The sequence below is a fragment of the Crinia signifera genome, chromosome 2 (assembly GCF_055691185.1).
Source record: "Crinia signifera chromosome 2, ASM5569118v1, whole genome shotgun sequence".
Taxonomy (NCBI): Eukaryota; Metazoa; Chordata; class Amphibia; order Anura; family Myobatrachidae; genus Crinia; species Crinia signifera.
Window position 1 is genome coordinate 212,904,236 of NC_139218.1, and position 20,244 is coordinate 212,924,479.

General features: G+C 45.5%; 1 protein-coding gene and 1 pseudogene across 6 annotated transcripts in view; both read left to right on the forward strand.

The window, feature by feature from the left end:
• The first annotated feature begins 4,358 nt into the window (after positions 1–4,358).
• LOC146060905 (U2 spliceosomal RNA) lies at positions 4,359–4,489 on the forward strand (annotated as a pseudogene).
• Positions 4,490–6,397: 1,908 nt separating this feature from the next.
• The window catches only part of KCNQ4 (potassium voltage-gated channel subfamily Q member 4), a 165,173-nt gene continuing 151,326 nt past the window's right edge, over positions 6,398–20,244 (forward strand). For 2 of the 6 annotated variants that reach the window (XM_083173678.1, XM_083173679.1), the window contains exon 1: positions 6,401–7,091. In XM_083173678.1, coding sequence (XP_083029804.1) covers positions 6,814–7,091 — 278 coding nt within the window. In that variant the 5' untranslated portion in view covers positions 6,401–6,813. Of the gene's footprint in view, positions 7,092–20,244 lie in introns of all 6 variants that reach the window. The other 4 variants (XM_083173677.1, XM_083173681.1, XM_083173682.1 and 1 more) reach the window with 3 other exon arrangements.

A 20,244-nucleotide genomic window follows, 5' to 3' on the forward strand; every position in this document is an offset into this window, starting at 1 on the left:
CATGTTGACTTAAAAAAAGGGGAAACTTGTGTCAACCTTTTGATTGTCGACCTTACCATTATCGACCTAATGCTTGTGTCAAACTAGCCAAGGTGACCTATTTCAGGTGTCGACCTAAGGCCTGTTGACCTTCAGTGGTCAACCCAATGCATGTTGACCTAAATAGGGTTGATGTAATGACGGTATCCCTTTAAGATGAGGGATGTCCTCATTAAAGATGGCCATGCTTGCATCCAGCAAGTTCCCCGCTGGTATTAGCAAATGTGTATGCACTTGTCCATGCTGGGTCCTCATTACCGCCAATATCGCTGGGTACACACATTGGCTAGTATATAATTGGCTTTAAGTTTTGCATCTTGCAATGCAGTTCTGTATGCTAATATCAGGATACAGTAGATGGGTCGACCTAAAGATGGTCGACAGTCATTAGGTCGACACCATTGGGTCAACATATTGGATGGTCTACAGGGCTCAAGGTGGACAGGTGTCTAGGTCGACATGGGACACAGTCGACACATGCGTTAGGTTGACATGGGTTAGTGAAAAATCCCATGTCGACCTTTTGACTGTCGACCTAACCCATGCCGACCTAACACATGTGTCGACACCTGTTGACCTTGAGCAATGTCGACCTAGACACCTGTCGACCTTGGAGTATGTTGACCCAACGGTGTCGACCCTGGACTGTTGACCATCATTCGGTCGATCCAATGATCCCATACTAATATCACACAGACAATGCAATTTTCTATAAATGGGCTCCAGAATAAAAAAAAGAGAAATATTTAGCATCACCTGTGGAACTTTTAAAATGTGTCTTTTGTACATCTGCCAGGTGACCTGGAAAATATGGCCTGTTTGGGGTCCTGGGGATTGAATTTTAGAACCTATGCTCTACACTACAGAATGCAATATTGGGCTAACCTACTATGCTATCTAAAAATACAAGTTAAAAGAATATAAATACAAAATGTGCATGCCTGGTACTGCAATAGGCAGTGGCGTAACTATCGTCCCGCAGCCCCCGCGGTGGCAGGGAGGCGCTGAGCTGGTGTGGGCTGCGAGACATTACTCACTGCCTTCTGCCGCCAGCGCCTGTGCCGGGTCCCAGCTCTCCCGAGTCCCGGCTACTGCTGCTGCATCGCTGCTAATACAAATAGTGACACTCGGAAAATGGCTGCCCCCATACTGCAGACAGTTTTTCGTCTGCTTTTTGTAGGCAGCCATTTTCCAAGTGTCACTTTTGATTAGCAGCAGTAGACGGGAGAGCGGGGACCAGGCGCAGATGTGACAGGAGGTAACATCTCATCCACCCCTCACCCCGGCTCCCCTCCACCGCACCCCCCGGCTCCCCTCCACCGCACCCCGGCTCCCCTCCACTGGGTAAGGTAACGGCCGCATTGGGGGGGCCTTTGTTGTTAAACCTAGCGGGGGCGCCCCCCTGCATTTTCGGCAGGGGGGAGCAGAATTAGTAGTTACACCACTGGCAATAGGCATATGGAGATGCTTTGAGAAGTAGCCACTAAATGAAAATCTTTGCTTTACTGAGCCTCACCAGCTCTGTCTGCAGGCATCTGGGCCTGTTCTCCCCCTCCCAACTCCTGCTGTTACCTCTGATCTTTAAATGTGTTTAGTAATGCTAACGGGGCATTTACTAACGAGTAGTATTGCTATTCCCTTGATACCTATAATATGCACTTTTCTCCATCCTTCCCCCTACCCCTCCCTCCCTCTCTCTCTGGTTTCAACATTTTTTTCTTTTCGACTGTAAATGCCTTGCTTTTACCCCTTCCTTCCTCCCTACATGCTTACTTTCTTGCAGTTAAAATGTGGTTTCAGATGATGTATCAGTCACACAGCAAATCACAAATGTCAAATTCGTATATGTGCAAAACATGTCACCTACTTTGTCTGTCTATATTTCTATCTTTTCATATAGCAGAAATTCAACTAAATTAGTGCCGAATAGCTGTTTTCTGCCTTAGCGCATGCGAAAACAGCATTACATTTTGCACTTAAAGTAAAGCTGAGTAAACATATATACAATCGTTGGGCCATTCTTCCGTTCTGGGTCAAACAGTCGTTCGATTGTATAGGTGTGTACGCTGTTCCGATTCCTTCTGTACGATCGATAAACGTACAGAAACGGTCTTGTCCGTCCATTCTCGGTCGGTCGAAAGTTCAGTGCTGTTTAATATTCATCCGACCGGACGAGCCCATATTGGAATAAAAGTGCAGTGTGTACGCACATTCGATCGATATGCTGGCCGTTCTTGCGATTATACTGGCAAAATTGGAACGCCCATGTGGGCATTCCATAGTTGCATGATCTCTCCTACAGCACAAGATGCGTTTACATCTCCCCATGTATATTTAAAGAAATAATCATTGAAATATGTATGGCTTCATTCCCATTATTCTTTATAGCATTTCAATACTGAGTATATATTAAATATATATATGTATATCTGCTATGATCTGTTTTTATCATTTTGACAAACCCTTCTTGGGGTACCCTGTCTCTAGTCACCCCATCGGCTGACTACATGTAGACACGCACCCATCTTTATAGAGATTTGCCGTACGTCTGTCCCTAGTCACCCTAACGGCTGACTATTTAGACTCGTACCCCGTCTATATAGCAGTTTAGTCACCCTGCCAGCTGACTAATTTCACTCATGCCTCTTTGTTTTGGTATGCCCTTAACCCAGCCCAGTATGATAATTTTGTTTATATATGACGTGTCAATAGCCCAAATCGAGAGAGTGTGTACGGTGGTACAATCTTTTTCTTGCGACTGTTTGGACGGGAGTAGATCGGACGTCGCAAGTAAAATTGTACAGATGTGTACGTGCGTATCGGCTGGTGTTTGTAGACGGCCGGTCGCATGTATGGTCGATCGAACGCTCACAAGAAAACAGGTATTGTATATATGTGTACCCAGCTTAAGTCAGAAAATGGTGGTTACTGTGACTAAACACTCGGCTTAAGGTGAAGTAATCAGCATCGCCCAAGTAAGTGCAGAGTGTGAATTGCCCCCTAAGTTTATTATTGAAGACATACAGGGATGTGATCAGCATGTCGACAATAAATAGGTTGACAGTCAATAGGCCGACCACTATTGATTGACAGGTCTTAGGTTGACACATAAAAAAAGTCAACATACCTTAGGCCAACATACCTTAGGCCAGGGCTGGGCAACACTAGCCCTCCAGATGTTAATGAACTACACATCCCAGGATGCTTTGCATTAGTTTTGCTATGTGGCCATGCTGAAACTGATGCAAGGCTTGCTGGGATGTGTAGTTCATCAACATCTGGAGGGCCAGTGTTGCCCAGCCCTGCCTTAGGTCATACCTTAGGCCATGGTCAAAAGGTCAACACAAGCAATAGGTCAACATGGGAAAGGTTGACTTTAAAAGAGGTCAACCTATTTAAAAAAAAAAAAAAAAAAAAGTTTTTTTTTCATTCTTTACTATCCAAGTGGACATAGAGGGATAATATACTAGTGTGCCCACAGCATCACAAGCGGTGCAAGCCATGCGAGGGGACGCGGTACACTTATACAGTGTCCATGTCGAAGTACGGCAATATAGACATCCCAAGGTAGACCTTTTTTCATGTCAACCTTTTCCATGTTGACCTATTGCTTGTTCTAACCTTTCGACCTGGTCAACCTAAGACCTTTTTATGTGTCGATCTATGGCCTGTCAACCAATAACGACCTAATAACTGCCAACTTATAGTCGACCCTCTGCCCCAAACCCAACATACACACAGACACTAAGGTTACTTTTTTATTTTTAAAGAAGACAATTAAATTACCAATATGTTTTTGTTAGATTGTCAGAAGTGGACACATTGGGAGACCTTGGTACAATCAGGTGACCATGGTGCATGCATAGACCATCATGCATGTGCACTACACACTACTATTTAGCCATTGAACGTAGACCCATTTGACATGATTTACGATTGGCCTTTCAAGATTTTGCAATGGGGCCCACAAAGTACTAGTTACACCGCTGGGTGTGGTCCTAAGGCCCGTCGACATTCAGTGGTCGACCTAATGAATGTTGACCTAAATTGGGTCTACTCAATAACCCATACCCATCTTAAATGTTCAGATGAGGAAGGGGTTGTTAACAATGTGCGGGAGCATGCATAGTTAACGATGCTGAGTGTACACACTGGACAGAGTTAGTAAAGGCAAGGGTGTAACTGCCATGGCTGAAGGGGGCCCATCTTTACTGTCTTAGTAATATGTTTTATATACACCTTAAGAACTTTTGCTATGGGGCCTAAAAATATCCAGTTACACCCCTGAGTAAAAGATATGGCTCAGAAGGGCCCTTCTGATCGCTTCTCTGCCTTTTGGCTAAGATCAAGTGTACTATCTGTTCTTTCTGAGAGGCAGCTCTGCTCCTTGTTTCTTGGACCGACAATGGTCCTTCTTAGGACTACCGCTGCTAGGCCGAGAAGAGCGAAAGAGTGAAGACGTCGAGACTGCGAGGAGGAGAAGACATCGCCTGAAGAGGGAGAAGCCGGAGCAAGACTGAGGGTCAGACTTGCTCTGTTCTGCCCTCTGAAGCGACTGCCGACCCTCCTCCTCTCGACGCCAAGGAAGAAGATGCTTCGCCCCGACTGCGAGGAGAAGAGGACTTCGCCAAAAGAGGATTGCAACGCACCCAAGCCACCTGGGAGAGGCAGACTTGTTTGCTCTGCCCTCTCGAAGCCTTGCAGTACTCCCGAGCTGCCTAGGAGGGTCAGACTTGTCTGCTCTGCCCTCTGAAGTCTTCACCGCTCCAGAGCCGCCGCCGAGGGTCCGACTTTCTGCTCTGCCCTCCGAAACTCTGCAACACTCCCCAGCCTCGGTGGAGGGTTACACTTGCATTGCTCTGGCCTCTGAAGCCATGCATCACTCTCTAGCCTCCTTGGAGGGTTAGACTTGTGTTGCTCTGCCCTCTGAAGCGACCTCCTCATCTCCTCCCCTCGACACCGAAGAAGTACCCTTCGCCCCGACTTCGGCTGCCCTGAGAAGCCGTAAGGATGTCCACAGCTGCTCCAGTCCTGGTGCTGGCCTCAGCCTCCACTTCGGCCCCCCTTGCTCGGAAGAAGCCCGGGAAGAGGAGCAAGTCACCGGCCAAATGTCCGACTGGATTGGCCGGTCCTAGCTCCAATGCTCCTTCTGCGTCACCACCAACGGTGCCTGTCCAGGACCACTCCAAGGGCCTTCCGTCCCTGGAGCCCTGGATGAGGCAGACCATGGTGATGAAGCTTAAGGAGGTAGACGGACAGGTGCCGGACATGACGGTTGAATACTTCGGCAAGAAGATGGTCCTGGAGCAAGGATTCTCTGCACCTGAAATACTCAGCGTGCAGAGCTTCTTCAGAGGCATCTTCTAGCCACATTTGCCTCCATCGCAATCTGCAAGAGGTATTGGGAAGCGGTGAAAGCGGAAAAGCCTGAGTCCCCTCTCTCTCACTTTGTGGGCAACTGCCCTATTCAAAGAGAGAAGAGGCAGGTGACGGTTTCAATGCGAAGCCCACACACGCCTGTCAAAGACATTGTCACCTTTCTCAGCCGATCCTACACCGTAATAAAGGACCCCTCAAGGATCCTTTACGAGAATGGACTCTGGACTGGAAAGCTGTGGATATTACAATGTGGTCCATGCATGGACAATAATATTTTGTTCAGATTGCATTGTATATGTGATCCTTAATAAATGGCCCCCTAAATGAGTGTTTTCAAGGAATAATCTTTGAATATTAAATGATAAATGATCCCCTCTTTGAGGAGACCTGGAAAATATGAACTGTTTAAGAGTACTGAGTTTAAAAATATACGGTGTGCAGTATTAGCAGCACAAAAGTGATTTTACGAAGAGATTCCCCACTGACAACAGGAATCTTGAAGATTGACAACAGGAATCTTGAAACATCATTTGTACCAACAATCGCACCTGCCCAGTTGGCGGAGCATCAGCATCAGCAGCCGGCGCACAGTGAGTCAGTGCCGGCAGCTGCGACTAACAAGGGTGGCATGGGTGCAGCTGTATGAACGCCTCGCACATGCCCTGCTCTATACATCTCCAGCAGCTGTCCTGTCCAATGTGCGGCTACAGCGGCGGCAGCAGCAGCAGCAGCACATGTGGCAAGGGGAAGGAAAGTATATGGAGAGTGAGAAAAACACGGCCAGTGTGACAGGCTGACAGCAGAGACACACACATACTCTGCCACACCATCCCGTGGGTCCACTGCCCTATTTACTTTACGAAACCGTGGTCTGGTACAAGTTGCGGGGAGACAGGAGCGGGCGGGGAGAGAGAGGGGGGGAAGGCAGCAGGCAGAGGGCACAGCACAGGGGGTGCCTGGGTCGGACCCCACCGCGGGGTGAGGGGGTGGTCTCTCAGTGTAATGAGGAGGCGGCGGCAGACGGGACAGTGTGTGTGAGACAGAGGAGAACAGTGAGCGGCGGAGACAGAACAGCTGCCGAGAGCCGGTGCCGGGTTGCTGCCAGTGCTAGGCTGCCAGTGCCAGGGTTTGCCAGTGCCGGGGTGCTGCGGATGCGGGCGCGGCAGGCGGGCTGGTGCGGGGCCGGTAACTTCTCTCTGTGATGGCACCAAAACTTTCCTGGCAGCGAGTGAGGCGGGAGCCTGTGCCCGCGGCCCCCCCGGCTGCGTCCCTGTCAAACTTTCCCCGCTCCCCGGCAGCCTAGCGCCGCTCCCCGCATACACCTGGCTGCCGCCTCCGGGGGGCACCGATCGCTGCTGCCCTGGTGATGAGCTGAAGCCACCCCTGTAGGGAGTCATGGCAGTGGGGGCGCAGCCCCAGGAGGACAATGGCCGGGTGCCCTCTCTGGCCCTGGCCCCGATATCTGCCCAGGAGAGTGGCGGCATGGAGTTCGTGGCCCTGACCGCTGTGCAAACGGAGGGCGCCAGCCCCAGGCGCCTGGGACTACTGGGCACCCCGCTCCCGGGGCCGCCCCGGAGCTCCGCTTCCCACAAGAGATACCGGCGGCTGCAGAACTATCTGTACAATGTGCTGGAGAGACCCCGGGGATGGGCCTTCGTGTACCATGTCTTCATGTGAGTACCCATCCCTGCTGCTGCTGCTGCTGCTGGCGGCATAGGTGTGTGTAGTAGCCTGGGCACACTCCCCCGGCTGCCAGCACTGCACATGCTGCATATATATATACAGCCTCAGGGATGACCTTGCCTTGATTATGACTTATCTATCTGTAGAAAAAGCATTATGGAACGTCATTTATTATGCAGACAAATATAGTATTGTGTATAGGATCTGTTATCTGAAGCAGAACACTTATCAAAAGAATATAATTGCAAGACACTTCCCATAAAACTCCTGAGGCTTTTGAAGTATAACAGGGTTTGTTTCTAAAAACTTGTGCTTAGCATGCTCTGCAAAATGTCTGTCAGCTAGGAAATGTAACATTATTCTACAAATCTTCCAGTCCTATGCTGTCAAGAAGATTTGCAGTGTTACCAGAGACCTCCACAAATACAGCAATGCTTGCTGTGGGAGAACTGATTTTACATGCTACTTGTGCATTTTAGACTTCTGCAAATGTAGATATGGAGTAGAGATCACAAAGTTGCAAACAGTCCCCAAAGCTTTATGTCATTGGGTAATTGAGTACAGCTGCCTTGTATTTTTCTATAGCCCAGCTTGGTGATTGACTACAGCACATAACAGAAAAAGGTTGTGAGGATATTAAACTTATCAATAGATGGGTTTCACACACTTGTTTCACACAATGTTTTCAATTGAGGGGTGATATTACTGGTTTCAGCTTTTTTGGAGCTTGTCCCCAATGGCATTAGCTATTTTAGCCTACGGGCTACATTTGACCAAATGCTTCAGGAGAGGGCTCCCGATGATCCTTCTCTTTTAACCTCTGCTTGCACATGTACAGCAAGAGTTAAAGCATAATCTATTACTGTACTATTTTGCCTTCACAGCAATTTATAATTACCCTGAGAAATCATGTATAATGAGCGTAATCTGTGACAACAAAAACTGATAGTTTTCTGGTGTAAAATGTGGGACGTAAGGAATATGTCCATATGTAAGTACACATCTCAACTCTAAATAAACGTATGAAGTCTGACTAAAACCAAACATCAATATGAGCAGGACTATGTATTTTAACAAGTTGTGTAAGGTAAAATAGGTAAGTGCTGCCTTTGATAAGAAAGCAGTATCCAAGTTGGAACTGTGTTCAGAGCTGAATACAAGAAGAAATGATGGCACTTTCTGAAGTTTTGGACCATGAAAATCTATTGGGGAAACTCAGGTCTGCCAGTTGGACAGCCTTGATATAGGAAGTGAGTAATGCTGGACTTTTTTAGACACCTACCCCTTTCTTGTTTTCTGAGTTTCTTAAGAAATATAATTATAGAATACTATTACCACAAACTTGCTGAGTGGCTGTTTTCTCGCTCTTTTAAAATCTCATATTTACATGCACACACTTTCTTTCACTTCCTGCTTTCACATTACAATTGAACTATTCTGCAGCTCTACTGCAATAAGAACCGGTGTATATCAGCTATACTCCCAGACATTTAATGTTGCAAGTCAATAAAGTATGTTTGTTGGGAAATGACTGTTTTAAAATGCAGGCTCTTCTGAAAGACTTCCTTTGCTATATTAATGTTACCGTAACTTTTAAATATCAATTCAGGCGCTCTTTCATTGCTAGTTTATTTTGTATGATCTAAAACCTTAATGATAGATAATCCATCTTAAACTATGTGGACAGAACCATGAACTTTAAATTTGTTTTCATTCATTCTGTGATCATTTGATCACATGAATAGCGACAAAGAATAGTTAGTGTTTCAGAGGGTCCAGGAACAGTAAAAGTTGAAATGAGCAAACTAGGAATCGCACAACACATTAGGATACTATAGACATAGGGCCAGATGCACTAAGCTTCAAAAGTGATAAAATGGGGAGTGATAAACCACCAGCCAATCAGCTCCTGCCTGACATTTGCTGATTGGCTGGCTGTTTATCACTCTCCATTTTATCACTTTTGAAGCTTAGTGCATCTGGCCCATAGCACATTGCTTAGAAAGAAAAAATGTGATGGTGAGAAAAAAAATGGACTATAAATATAAACAATGTAGAAAATATATAATTCGTGCCTATAGAACAGTGAATAATTGCTTATGCTCTTCTATACATACAGTACACCACTATGTCTATCTACAAGTTTCCACTATTCCAGCCCAGTCCAAATAGGTACGGACTCATCATGCCATGTGTACAGCTGTGCCACAAATGAGGCAACCTGACAGCAGTGTATGCAGCAAATGTTCCAGCAGTAAAAGTAAGGAAGTTCATTTTCTTGATTCAAACCATTGATAGATACAGAGATAAAAATAAATACTGACCTGTACAGTTCGCTTAACTCGTAGGCTCAGGTTAGTTTTTATAAAGAAAGAGCGGAGACAAGGCAGCAGAATGACTGCACCCTTTTGAGCAGCATCCCACTACTTATAGGCATATCACACCTATGTTTAGCCACAGGTACACCTCAACTACACACTATTTAATAACAAAAGTGGACGTGGACAACCCCTTTAATATTTCAGTATCTGTATGCATAGATCGCTTTCACATTTGAAATTACATATTCAGCATTAATCACATACAATAGGAATTCCCTTGCTACAGGGTCCAGGAGTTTCTGGTCTTTCTGAGTCAAGCTGAGTTTTTGAAGTCTTGGTATACTTCTTTTACACTAAAGTCCCTGATCTGACTGGAAACACGGTTCTAAGCCAGGTCATACCTGGGACAACCCGTTTCACACTGCAGTGCCGACTCAGGTTAGTACTGTTCACACTGCACATGGGTACAGTGCTGGAGCTTGGAGATGACATAATCTTCTTGCGGCAGGAAAGGGGTATTATACAGTTGCAGTAAGATGTATTCAGACATTACTGGGCCAATTACCATTTCCTAAATAAATTGAAAAGATTATTTTACAATCAATGTTAAGGTAAGCAGGAGATATCACTGATAACTTCTGCTTACCTTTTGCTCATGATCTGGTCTGCCATCCACATAATGTCGTATGTGGACTTCATTCATTAAACTCAGTTTGACTGCGGGAATCTATGCCATCCTATGACTGCATCTGTTCTTGGAGACCCGCTGTCTGTTAATTTTTGGAAGGGGTATGTGTTTGGATCCTTGTATCAAGCTTCAAGAAGTGATAACATGGAGAGTGATAAACAACCTGCCATGTTACAGTCTGGGTTTGAAAAATGACAGGTAAGAGCCGATTGGCTCATTGTTTATCACTCTCGATTTTATCACTTTTTGAAGCATGATACATCTGGCCTAATGTGCTTGCAGAAAATCAGCGACATGTCATGTGCACTGACACTGCCAGGGTAAACTCGGCAGTGATAATTCTACCACTAGTAAATAGTATCAGTAGCGGTAAGCGTTGTGGTGACAGTTTCTTTACGAAACAGGTATTCTTATTCCGGAACAACATTAAATTCCTTAAGGAGTGTTGTATCCACAACTTGCTGCAAGCCAGATCCATAATTAATAGGGGCTTTAATGGCTCACATTAAAAACTCCATTCACTATGCACAGCTGAGTAAACTACTTACCCCATTTTACTGATTTATAAAAATATGAATGTTTGTCAACACTAGTTATGCAAACACCTGAAAACAAAATATAGCATGGAGTGACTTTTAAACAGTATAACATTTTGTTAAAATATAACATTTATTTTGTACCTAAATAAAAAGAAAATAACACAGTCTGCTTTGTAACACAGTCTATGTTGTAAAATGATTTATTTGTGTTTTAAGTTACTAAGTCAATTGAGATGTTAATTCTAAGCAAAAATATATCCTATCAATACTATCATTCTAATACTGTCTGGTAGCATTTTCAAAAGTGCTTTAATTCCCTATTGATTTCTAGGTTTCATTGGTAATTGCCCAACAAAGCTAATGTCTCTATCAAAAGTAATGGTTTGTGTCTAGTCTCAGCAATAGTACACCATTCAAAAAGTAGTTAATATAGGGGCATACATTTTTAAAAAATAGCCAGGTATGATCTTATTTCCATTTATTTCCTCCGCTCTGTGGTTCAGGGATGTGCTCTCTCTCCCTATCTACTGCTTTCATTTATACAAGCCATAAAGAAGCTTCACACCTTTATACCCCCCTAGCTTTAAATGTATTTTGTATTGGATGTAAATGGTTTGATTTCTGCTAATAAGCACAGTGCGGTCTTGTAGTTGAGAACAGACATAGGGGGTATTCAATCTACCAATATTTACAACAGGTGGAAATATAGGTCTGCTGTCTGGGTCCGGCCAGTCGGGATCCCAACGTTGGACCCCTATACCACACCCGAAATATAGGCCTCACCTATATAATGCTGCCGTTTCTGACATAAAGGGCTGTCATTTTCGAATTTAAAAAAAAATCTAATCTGTGTCGGAAACGGCCATGGATTGTCCAAACCATGGCCATTTTCCGACAGTCTGAGGCCGTTTTTGTTGATCTGCGGACCTTCTGACAGTGGGAACATTGAATTCCGACTGAGTTAGCGACAAAAGTGAAAAGGCCAGTATTCCGACTGTGGAGATGTTCTGACAATCGGAATCCTGGATTGAATACCCTCCTTAGTTGTAAAGGTATCTGCAACATTTGCAGGCAGCAGTGAGATTTTGTCCATCTAACATGTAGATTGAAAGCAGCAGCAGCAGCAGAAATCTTTTAAATTGTTGGAACTTTAAATCTGCAGGCTAAATTGCCAGTATTACGCTGGTTGATGCAACTCAGACTATAACATATGGGCTTTAGTGTTCCTTCAAATACACCCCTCTTTTGGTTCTCGCACATTGCTTATTTGCTTTTTGAAACTATAAAAATGAGTGTAGTGCTCTTTTCGCCTACTACAGCCTACCTAAGAGAACATTATTGTGTTCTTAGTCACCCTCTGGACTGAAAAGTTACATTTGTGTCTCCTTTTACATCCAGTCTTTTTTTTTATTAGTGGATTTCATCACTTTGGGCAAGATGCACAGGGTCACCGTATTCTGGGAGGGATTTCAGTGTCATTTTAGTCTACTAAGATCTTCCCCAAATCGCAGAAGCCACCTTACAGCAGCTAGCAGTGTGGTCGATCCCCTTTATGGATGGGACCAACCCCAATAACATTGCCCCGGGAATTATACACTGGATTATCTAGAACAGGGGTGTCAAACTCAAATTCATTGGGGGCCGCATCAGCAGTTTGGTCACCCTCAAAGGGCCGGTCCCCCAAAAAGTACAAATGACAGAAAACATGTACAAGGTGTACTTTAAAACAGTATGAAACAGGACATGCATATAACAACAATGCGATAACAAAAATGGTGGGCCATCAAACACAGAGCTATGCTGCAGAAATTGAATTCCACATCCAGTACTAATTATATTGAGGTGCAGGGTTCAGTGGTAGACAGGGACAGAAGGTACAGAGCTGCCTTAGGGATGCTAGAGGAGGTGACACCATTTTGGGAAAGACATTTTAATGTGGGCTAGCAAGATAGACACGCAGTGACTAGAGGAGAGCATGGCCTGGTGTGTAAATGTCACCCTCAGTGACAGAGATCCCCACGTACAGCGACCAGTCCGAGCTATACACTACTAACCTATTTCAGTCAGCCGCCTCGCACACACGGTTACCGCTACTACCAGCAGTCCAGCATGGATCGCCAGCTGCGTGACGTCCCAGTCCCAGCAACCAACCCCGCAGCTCCGGCGAGCAAGTGCGCGCGGGGTGGGTGAGAGGAGGTGGCCTAGGCAGGAGCTGGGACACACTGCCCCTGCGTGCTATCTCCTAGCGCGGGCCACATGACGAGGTCTGGCAGGCCGGATTTGGCCCGTGGGCCTTGTGTTTGACACCCGTGATCTAGAACAAAGAGAGGCCTATCAGTTAATCTGGCTCTGATCACAACTTTAGACCACTCCAGAAGCCTTGACCAACTGTAGAAATCCCATGTAGTCTGCCTCCCTGCTTGAAATTCATCATTTGCATTGACCACTGATTTCTCTAAAGTTTTTCTGTCACTTTTTCATCCTGCACTTATTCCCATATTAACATACTGTTTGTCTCCGATTTGCTCTCACGAAATAACTACTCTGCAAGGATAATGCTATTTTCCTGGATGCACCACTCCGGAGTTTTTCCTCTGATCTTCTGTGGCCTTCACAGTATAATTTTGCATTTAAATGGCTTCATACACTTGAATTAACTTATAGTGCCGGAGTTTGGGCCCTCTTTTTCAGATGACTTTGATGCCTGTCCCATAAAAAATATTAGAAACTTACAAAGCAACTATTTATAGTTCTTTAATCAGTGTGAGCTCTTGCTCCAGGAATAGTGCATGCACAAAATCTGTAATTTGGAAACACTAATGTATTCACTTCTTGACCAAAAATCTCTTTGCCCCCTTACACTCTTTTAGAACTTGTGGTCAGGCTATTCATGCTTGACTATCAGCCTATGAAAACTCCAACTTTGGAGATACTATAGATACAGTATGACACCATTGGCATGAACAATCTCACACTCACTGTAAATAAGATGACCACTAAAGTCCCAGGTCTGACCCAGGATTAGGAACACGGTTCCAAACCAAGTCAGGCGAGGGGAGACTGCCTTCCACTGCGGGTTCTATGGGTGCAGTTCCAGTGGCGGCTCTTGGAGATGACATCCAAGCAGCAGCATTGGGTATTAATGAGATGGTGTTGTGTTGTGCTTGATTATAGCACTTTAAAATTAAGTTATTTTTCTATTCTTATCATTTCCTTACTTTAGGGGAGGGGGACTACACTGGTAAAAATTGACTTGTATCACCAGCAGATGAGCAATGGTGTGGATGGCTTGCCATAGCGTCCTGCTATGGAAAGCTGTCCGCCCCCCGGGAAAGTTACTTGGATGGGTGAAAATCACTCAGTGTGTATGCAATGATTTTCAGCCCGGTTATTTTCCCCATCATAGCTGTGCATACACACTGGGCAACACTCCTTTCGTGTCCAAAGCCCCATTAACAGTTTCAACTGACATAAGTACAGTAAATGTAAATTGACATATCATTAGAAAAATAACTGAACAGTAAAACAACAGACTAGGTAGGATGTGCCCTGGTAGGGTATCTCGCTGTATCTTGACAGGCAAGGTGAATTGCAGGAAGGGATAGCATTCCAGCGCTTAATGTGTGTGTACCTAAGTAGAGGGGTATTCAATGTTTGTCGTGCTCCCGCAGCCATCTCCCGACAGGGAAGATGGCTAGGGGGCCCTATTCAATGCTGTCTTCCCCGACAGCATTGAACAGGGGTTCTCGGCAGAACAACCCCGACATCACAAGCTGACGGGCTCGTTCTGCCGAGAAAAGCCGGAAATAGGCGAGCTCCCGGCCGGTGCTCATCTATTTCCGCCCTCAGCTCACGGCAACGCCCCTTTCTCACCACTCGGCGTCGGGACATTGAATCCTGACCGCCGAGCTCAAATCGAGCAAAGCGAGAACGGGACAGGGGCAGGGCTGTCGAGCTTGCTCGACAGCCCTGCCCCTGACATTGAATACCCCCCAAAATGTGTGAGTATAATATCAGGGCTATTGATTGGGACATATAGATCAGGAGCATGATTGGTATGAGTAGGTCTTGGAGTTGAACATGAGGCGTCCAAGCCCTGGCCGTGATATATCCTGTCCTTTCGAAAAGATAAAAATGCATACATGGGCTACAAAAATGTCACTTTTCAAAAAAATAAATATAAAACCCCCTGCACTTTTGGCTCATCTTGCTTAAGAATAGGTGTAAGTTTAATAACAGTTGCTATTTAGGAAAACTGGGGACTGTCAATTCCATCCTCACTTACGCCTCACTCTTCCTCACCACCAAATACTACCCCCATATTCCATTGGTTTACTGTTTTTGGGGAGCCGATGGAGACTTTTCTCCCCCCACTCACAGGGGTCAACTCTATATATTATGTATTATATGCTATTTCTAGCTTGGTGCAATTCCGATCAAGTAAATAGCACCTTCTGACGTTTTTTTTTTATATAATACAGATGCAATATTTGTTTGATTGTATCAATGTTCTTTATTGCAAAACCACAATAAAAATAATAATAATAATAATAATAATAATAATAAAAAAAAGGAATATGTGTAAGTTGTTGCTAGGCAGTGGGGACGGCACTTCCGGTTCCAAACTTCTGGGCAGGGACGGTGTCGCCACGGCTGTTGCCAGGCGTTCAGCACCCCGCCCTCTGCTGGCACTCCCTTTTCCCCAGCGGTGTCCTAAGTGACGGGGACGCCTGGCAGCCGCAGGGAGTAGTCATTGAGCGCACCTGATGCAGCGTTCAGCTGCTTGTCATTACTAATCGGGGCGGACACTTTGTGAGGAAATCTTTATAGGTTGTTCATTTGGGCCGCTCCGGCGCCGGATATAGAGTTAGTTTGGAGGCTCTGCTCTCGCTCTGCTGGGGTGTCCAGTCCCTGTCATTTAACAACTTGTCACCTGAAACTCCGGGAGGCCACCCTGAAATACCGACTGACTGCGACTCCCTTTTTCCTGCTAAGCAAGTACCACCTAGCTTTTCCATTTAGCACTCTAGTGTTTGAAGTTAGCAGGCTCTGCATTTGTCATTTGTAGCTAGCCCCACTGGGGTCCCTGTGCAGGCAGTGGCGTTAGGCCACGCATGCTAATACTTGTACATACCTTAGTTATATTTGTGTCAGTCTATGTACAGTATATACTTTATGTGCTCACATCTGTGTAAGGATATATTTATATACCTTAGTTATATTTGTTTCAGTTTGTGTATATACTTTATGTGCTCTCATCTGTGTAAAGATATACTTTGTTCCTGCCTTTATCTTGTCCTCACCATCCCAATTAGGGACTAGGGTCATTTAGCTTATGTTATAGTAGGACTCTTCCTCTGCATCTTGATTGTGGTGTTTCTTGTCATCTTTATGTTCTGTCTCTGAGGGTTAGGCTAGGATTAATTCCCAGGATAAACGCGTGGTACTGTCCACATCAAGGAGTTCTGAGCCCTAGGTGAATCTTCTGGATGGAAACTGCTCCCAATTCTTTAATTTCTGGGTGGCATGTAGGTTGTATTTCAAACTTCAGCCTTCTTCACCTGGCGTTGAGGCCCAACGAGTCGGTATTATTCTCTCCCTGCTACAGGGAGACCCTTAAACCTGCCTCCGGATGCTTTCTACCATTCTCTTTTTTGTCTAGCATGGGTCTGTTGTATGACGACCCCGACCGTGCGGCTTCGGCTGAAGCTAACCTTCGCACGCTCAGACAGGGACAAGGGCCAGCTGAGGTCTATTGCACTGAATTCCGGTGCTGGGCAGTGGATTCCGGGTGGAATGACCCGGCTCTTCGCTGTCAGTTTCGGATTGGTCTGTCTGAGCGCATAAAAGTTTGCTTGGTGCAGTATTCCACTCCATCCTCCCTGGATGAGCTAATGAAGCTCGCCATTTGGATTGATAGGCGATTTCGGGAAAGCCAGAGGGAGAAAGAAATTGGGGTTTCTCCCTCCAATAACCTGGATGAGTCCTCTCCAGACGCCAGTGAGAAACCTATTTAAATAGGGGCCACTTGTCTATCCACCTCTGAGAAAAACTGTAGAAAGGCTAAGGGACTCTGTCTTTATTGTGGAAGCCCGGGTCACAGGGTTCTGGCATGTTCTGTTAAGCCAGTAAAAGGCAGGGCCTAAGTGGTGTTGAGGAAGTTCGCTGAGGCCTATCTATTTTTCGCATTCATTCAAACCGGGGTCAGTGCTTTTTTGGACAGTGGGGCCACCAGTAACTTTTTGGATACTGGGTTGGCCAAGTCCTTGGGCCTTACACCCATAGCATTAGAGTTCCCCGTTTCCGCCTGCGGGCTAGAAGTACTTCCATTGTCCAACGGCTGCATTTCCCTGTGGACCCTTCTTCTCCAATTATCCGTAGGAGCTCTTCATTCAGAGTAGATTTCTTTCTTTTTATACCATTGTCCCATGGCTCCAGTGGTCCTGGGGTTACCCTGGATGAGAGAACACAATCCCAGAATTGACTGGGAGACAGGAGAAATTGTCCAGTGGGGCCCTAATTGTGGTAAAAGATGCCTGTCTCTTCCTCTACGCATTACCCAAGCGGTCCCATTGTAATCGCTGGTCGTAGGAGCTTGCTCCTGCGACCAGCTAATTACCTCTGCGGCACCCCCAGCAGAGGTTCGTTTTCATCAGCGACCATCTCTGGTCGCTTGATGAAAAGGAGACACTGAGCAATATATTGCTCAGCAGTATATTGCAAGCAATATATTGCTTGCAATATATCTCCCCCCGTGTGTACGCACCTTTACAGTGATTTTGCAGACGTCTTTTCCAAGAAGGACACAGATACTGTGCCTCCTCATCGTCCATTCGACTGTGCCACAGACTTAATTCCAGAGGCTCCCTTTCCCAAGGGGGGTTTTATGCCCTCTCTGTGCCTGAAACCCAAGCCATGAATCAGTATATCCAAGAAAACCTCGCTAAGGGCTTCATTCGTCCTTCAAAGTCTCCCGTGGGGGCAAGATTCTTTTTTGTAAAAAAGAAAGATGGCACCCTTCGTCCCTGCATAGATTACAGGGCACTGAATAAAATTACCATCAAGAATTCCTATCCACTTCCACTTATTTCTGTTCTCTTTGATCAAGTCAGAGAAGCCGTGGTCTTCTTAAAGATCGACCTGAGGGGAGCATACAATTTGATTAGAATCAGGGAAGGAGATGAGTGGCAAACTGCTTTTAATACACACACGGGTCATTACGAATACCTGGTAATGCCATTTGGGTTATCCAATGCTCCAGCAGTTTTTCAGGACCTGATCAATGAAGTCCTTGGTTCTTTCCTAGGGTGCTTCTCAGTCGTCTATCTGGATGATATACTGATTTTCTCCAGGAGTCTGATTGAACATCGACAGCATGTCAGAATGATCCTTCAAAAACTCAGTGTAAATGGGCTCTTCGCCAAGTTAGAGAAGTGTGAATTTGAAATGGATCAGGTTTCATTCCTGGGCTATGTCATTTCCCCGAAAGGGTTTTTTATGGAACCCAATAAAGTTCAGACCGTCCTTTCCTGGGCCCGTCCTACCACTTTGAAAGCCCTCCAAAGATTCCTGGATTTTTCTAATTATTACAGGAGAGTTATTCGCTCTGTTTCGGACATTGTGGCTCTATTGGTATTGCGGCAGCTGAAGAAGGCCTTCTGCTCAGCTCATGTGTTACGCCATCCCAATCCTGAAATCCCTTTCTTTGTAGAAGTGGATGCTTTTGACATTGGTGCCGGGGCAGTGCTTTCGCAAAGGGTCTCATCTGAAAACAAGATGCACCCCTGTGCTTACTTTTTCTGCAAGTTTTCTTCTACAGAAAAGAACTATGATGTGGGTAATCATGAACTCCTAGCTATTAAATGGGCATTTGAAGAGTGGTGCCATTGGCTAAAAGGAGTAAAACATGTGGTCACGGTAATTACCGATCACAAAAATTTGGCTTATATTGAGTCAGACAAACGACTCAATTCGAGACAAGACCGGTGGGCACTATTCTTTACCAGATGTAATTTTGTCAATACGTTCAGACCGGGGCCTAAAAATGTCAAAGCAGACGCTCTCTCCCACAGCTTTCAGTCAGTTCAGGATACTCCGCTCAAGGAAATACCTATTGTTCCGTCTTCCATTATTGTGGCAGGACTAACGCAGGACTTGGCCTCACAAGTTCTGGCCTCCCAATCGTTGGCACCTAGGGAGACTCCTCAAGGCCGTCTCTTTATTCTGGAAGGACTTCGTAAGGCAGTTCTCAAAGACTCGCTTGTGAGCTATGTGGACTTAGGCCTGGGGGTCCTGGGTGGCTACGCAGAAGACGTCCAGAGGTCCGTCAGCTGGGATTCCACACAGCCTATCCTGAATGTCTCCAGGAAGCCCTTACCAGGGTTCGTGACCCTCCTTCGGTGAGCATAACACTGAAGGCACAGCCATATCAGGCATACACACTGAGCAATATGCCTAATATATTTTGGAATCTGTTTAGTTACATTATGTAACTTCCCCACTCTATCTCTATATAAATCTTGATACATCTTTCCTTTAAGGCTTCCATATGCTTGAGCCGATTTCACTTGATTTTGAGCCGAGAAATTGGGTGAAATTGGGCAAAATCATTTGTTCGACATCCCATCCCATTCAATGTGCAGTCCCGACTCACGTCTGACTGAGAACCCCTCCCAGAAGGGGAACGGGGTCACATACGATCCTGCTGCCCCGGAAGGTCCCGGGTGACTCAAGGGTGATCAGATGGCCATACACTGATGCGACTTCTCTCAGTAGTGTATGGCCACCTTAAGTCTTTATATTTGTGTGAAGAGCACTAATTGATCAAGGCACATTTTTTTTTGATTTGGTAGCAGAAATATTACAAACCTTATATGTTTACATGCATCATAAACTACTGGATTGGATATTGTAGCGATTTGGGCTCTCTTTTGCAGGTGACTGACAGCAGATGTGATGCAAGTTGTACCGCTGCACAAGCAATCTCTTGGATGGCTTCTGAGCTGGGCAGGCTTGGCTAGGATCACATGCGATGTATTGCATGCAAAAGGACTTCATGTGATACATTGCATGCGATCCTGCCATCCGGGAGGGTCCTGGGCAACTCAAGGGGGGATTGCCGGCGACCTTAAGACTTTGCTAATCTAGGGGCCAATTTATCAAATAATAATTGTGGGATATTCCTCGTAAACACACATTTTCAGGGGATATCGGCAAATGTTAAGCATCCGTTAAATGTACTATGGAGTGGCACCTCCATATTTGACAGCAGCCAGGCCCGTGATAAGTTTCTATGGGGGCTAAAACACTGTCAGATTTACCAAGCTCCAGAATAAGCAATTTGGAGCTTGACCCCAATAAAATTTATACCATCTCCAGATGAAATTATCACATAGTAGCCTATGGGCTACTGTTTCACAAAAATTGCCAGGAGAGACAGCATGCATTGTCTGCTGACTGAGCATGCCAGAATGGTCACAGCTCTCAATAGAAAGGGGAAATTATGGCTTTTGCGGTCATTTACCTTCTTTTTAGATCCCTTTGTTACTGCTGTGAATAGTGGCGATAAGAAACTTGTAATTGTTGCATTTGAAGC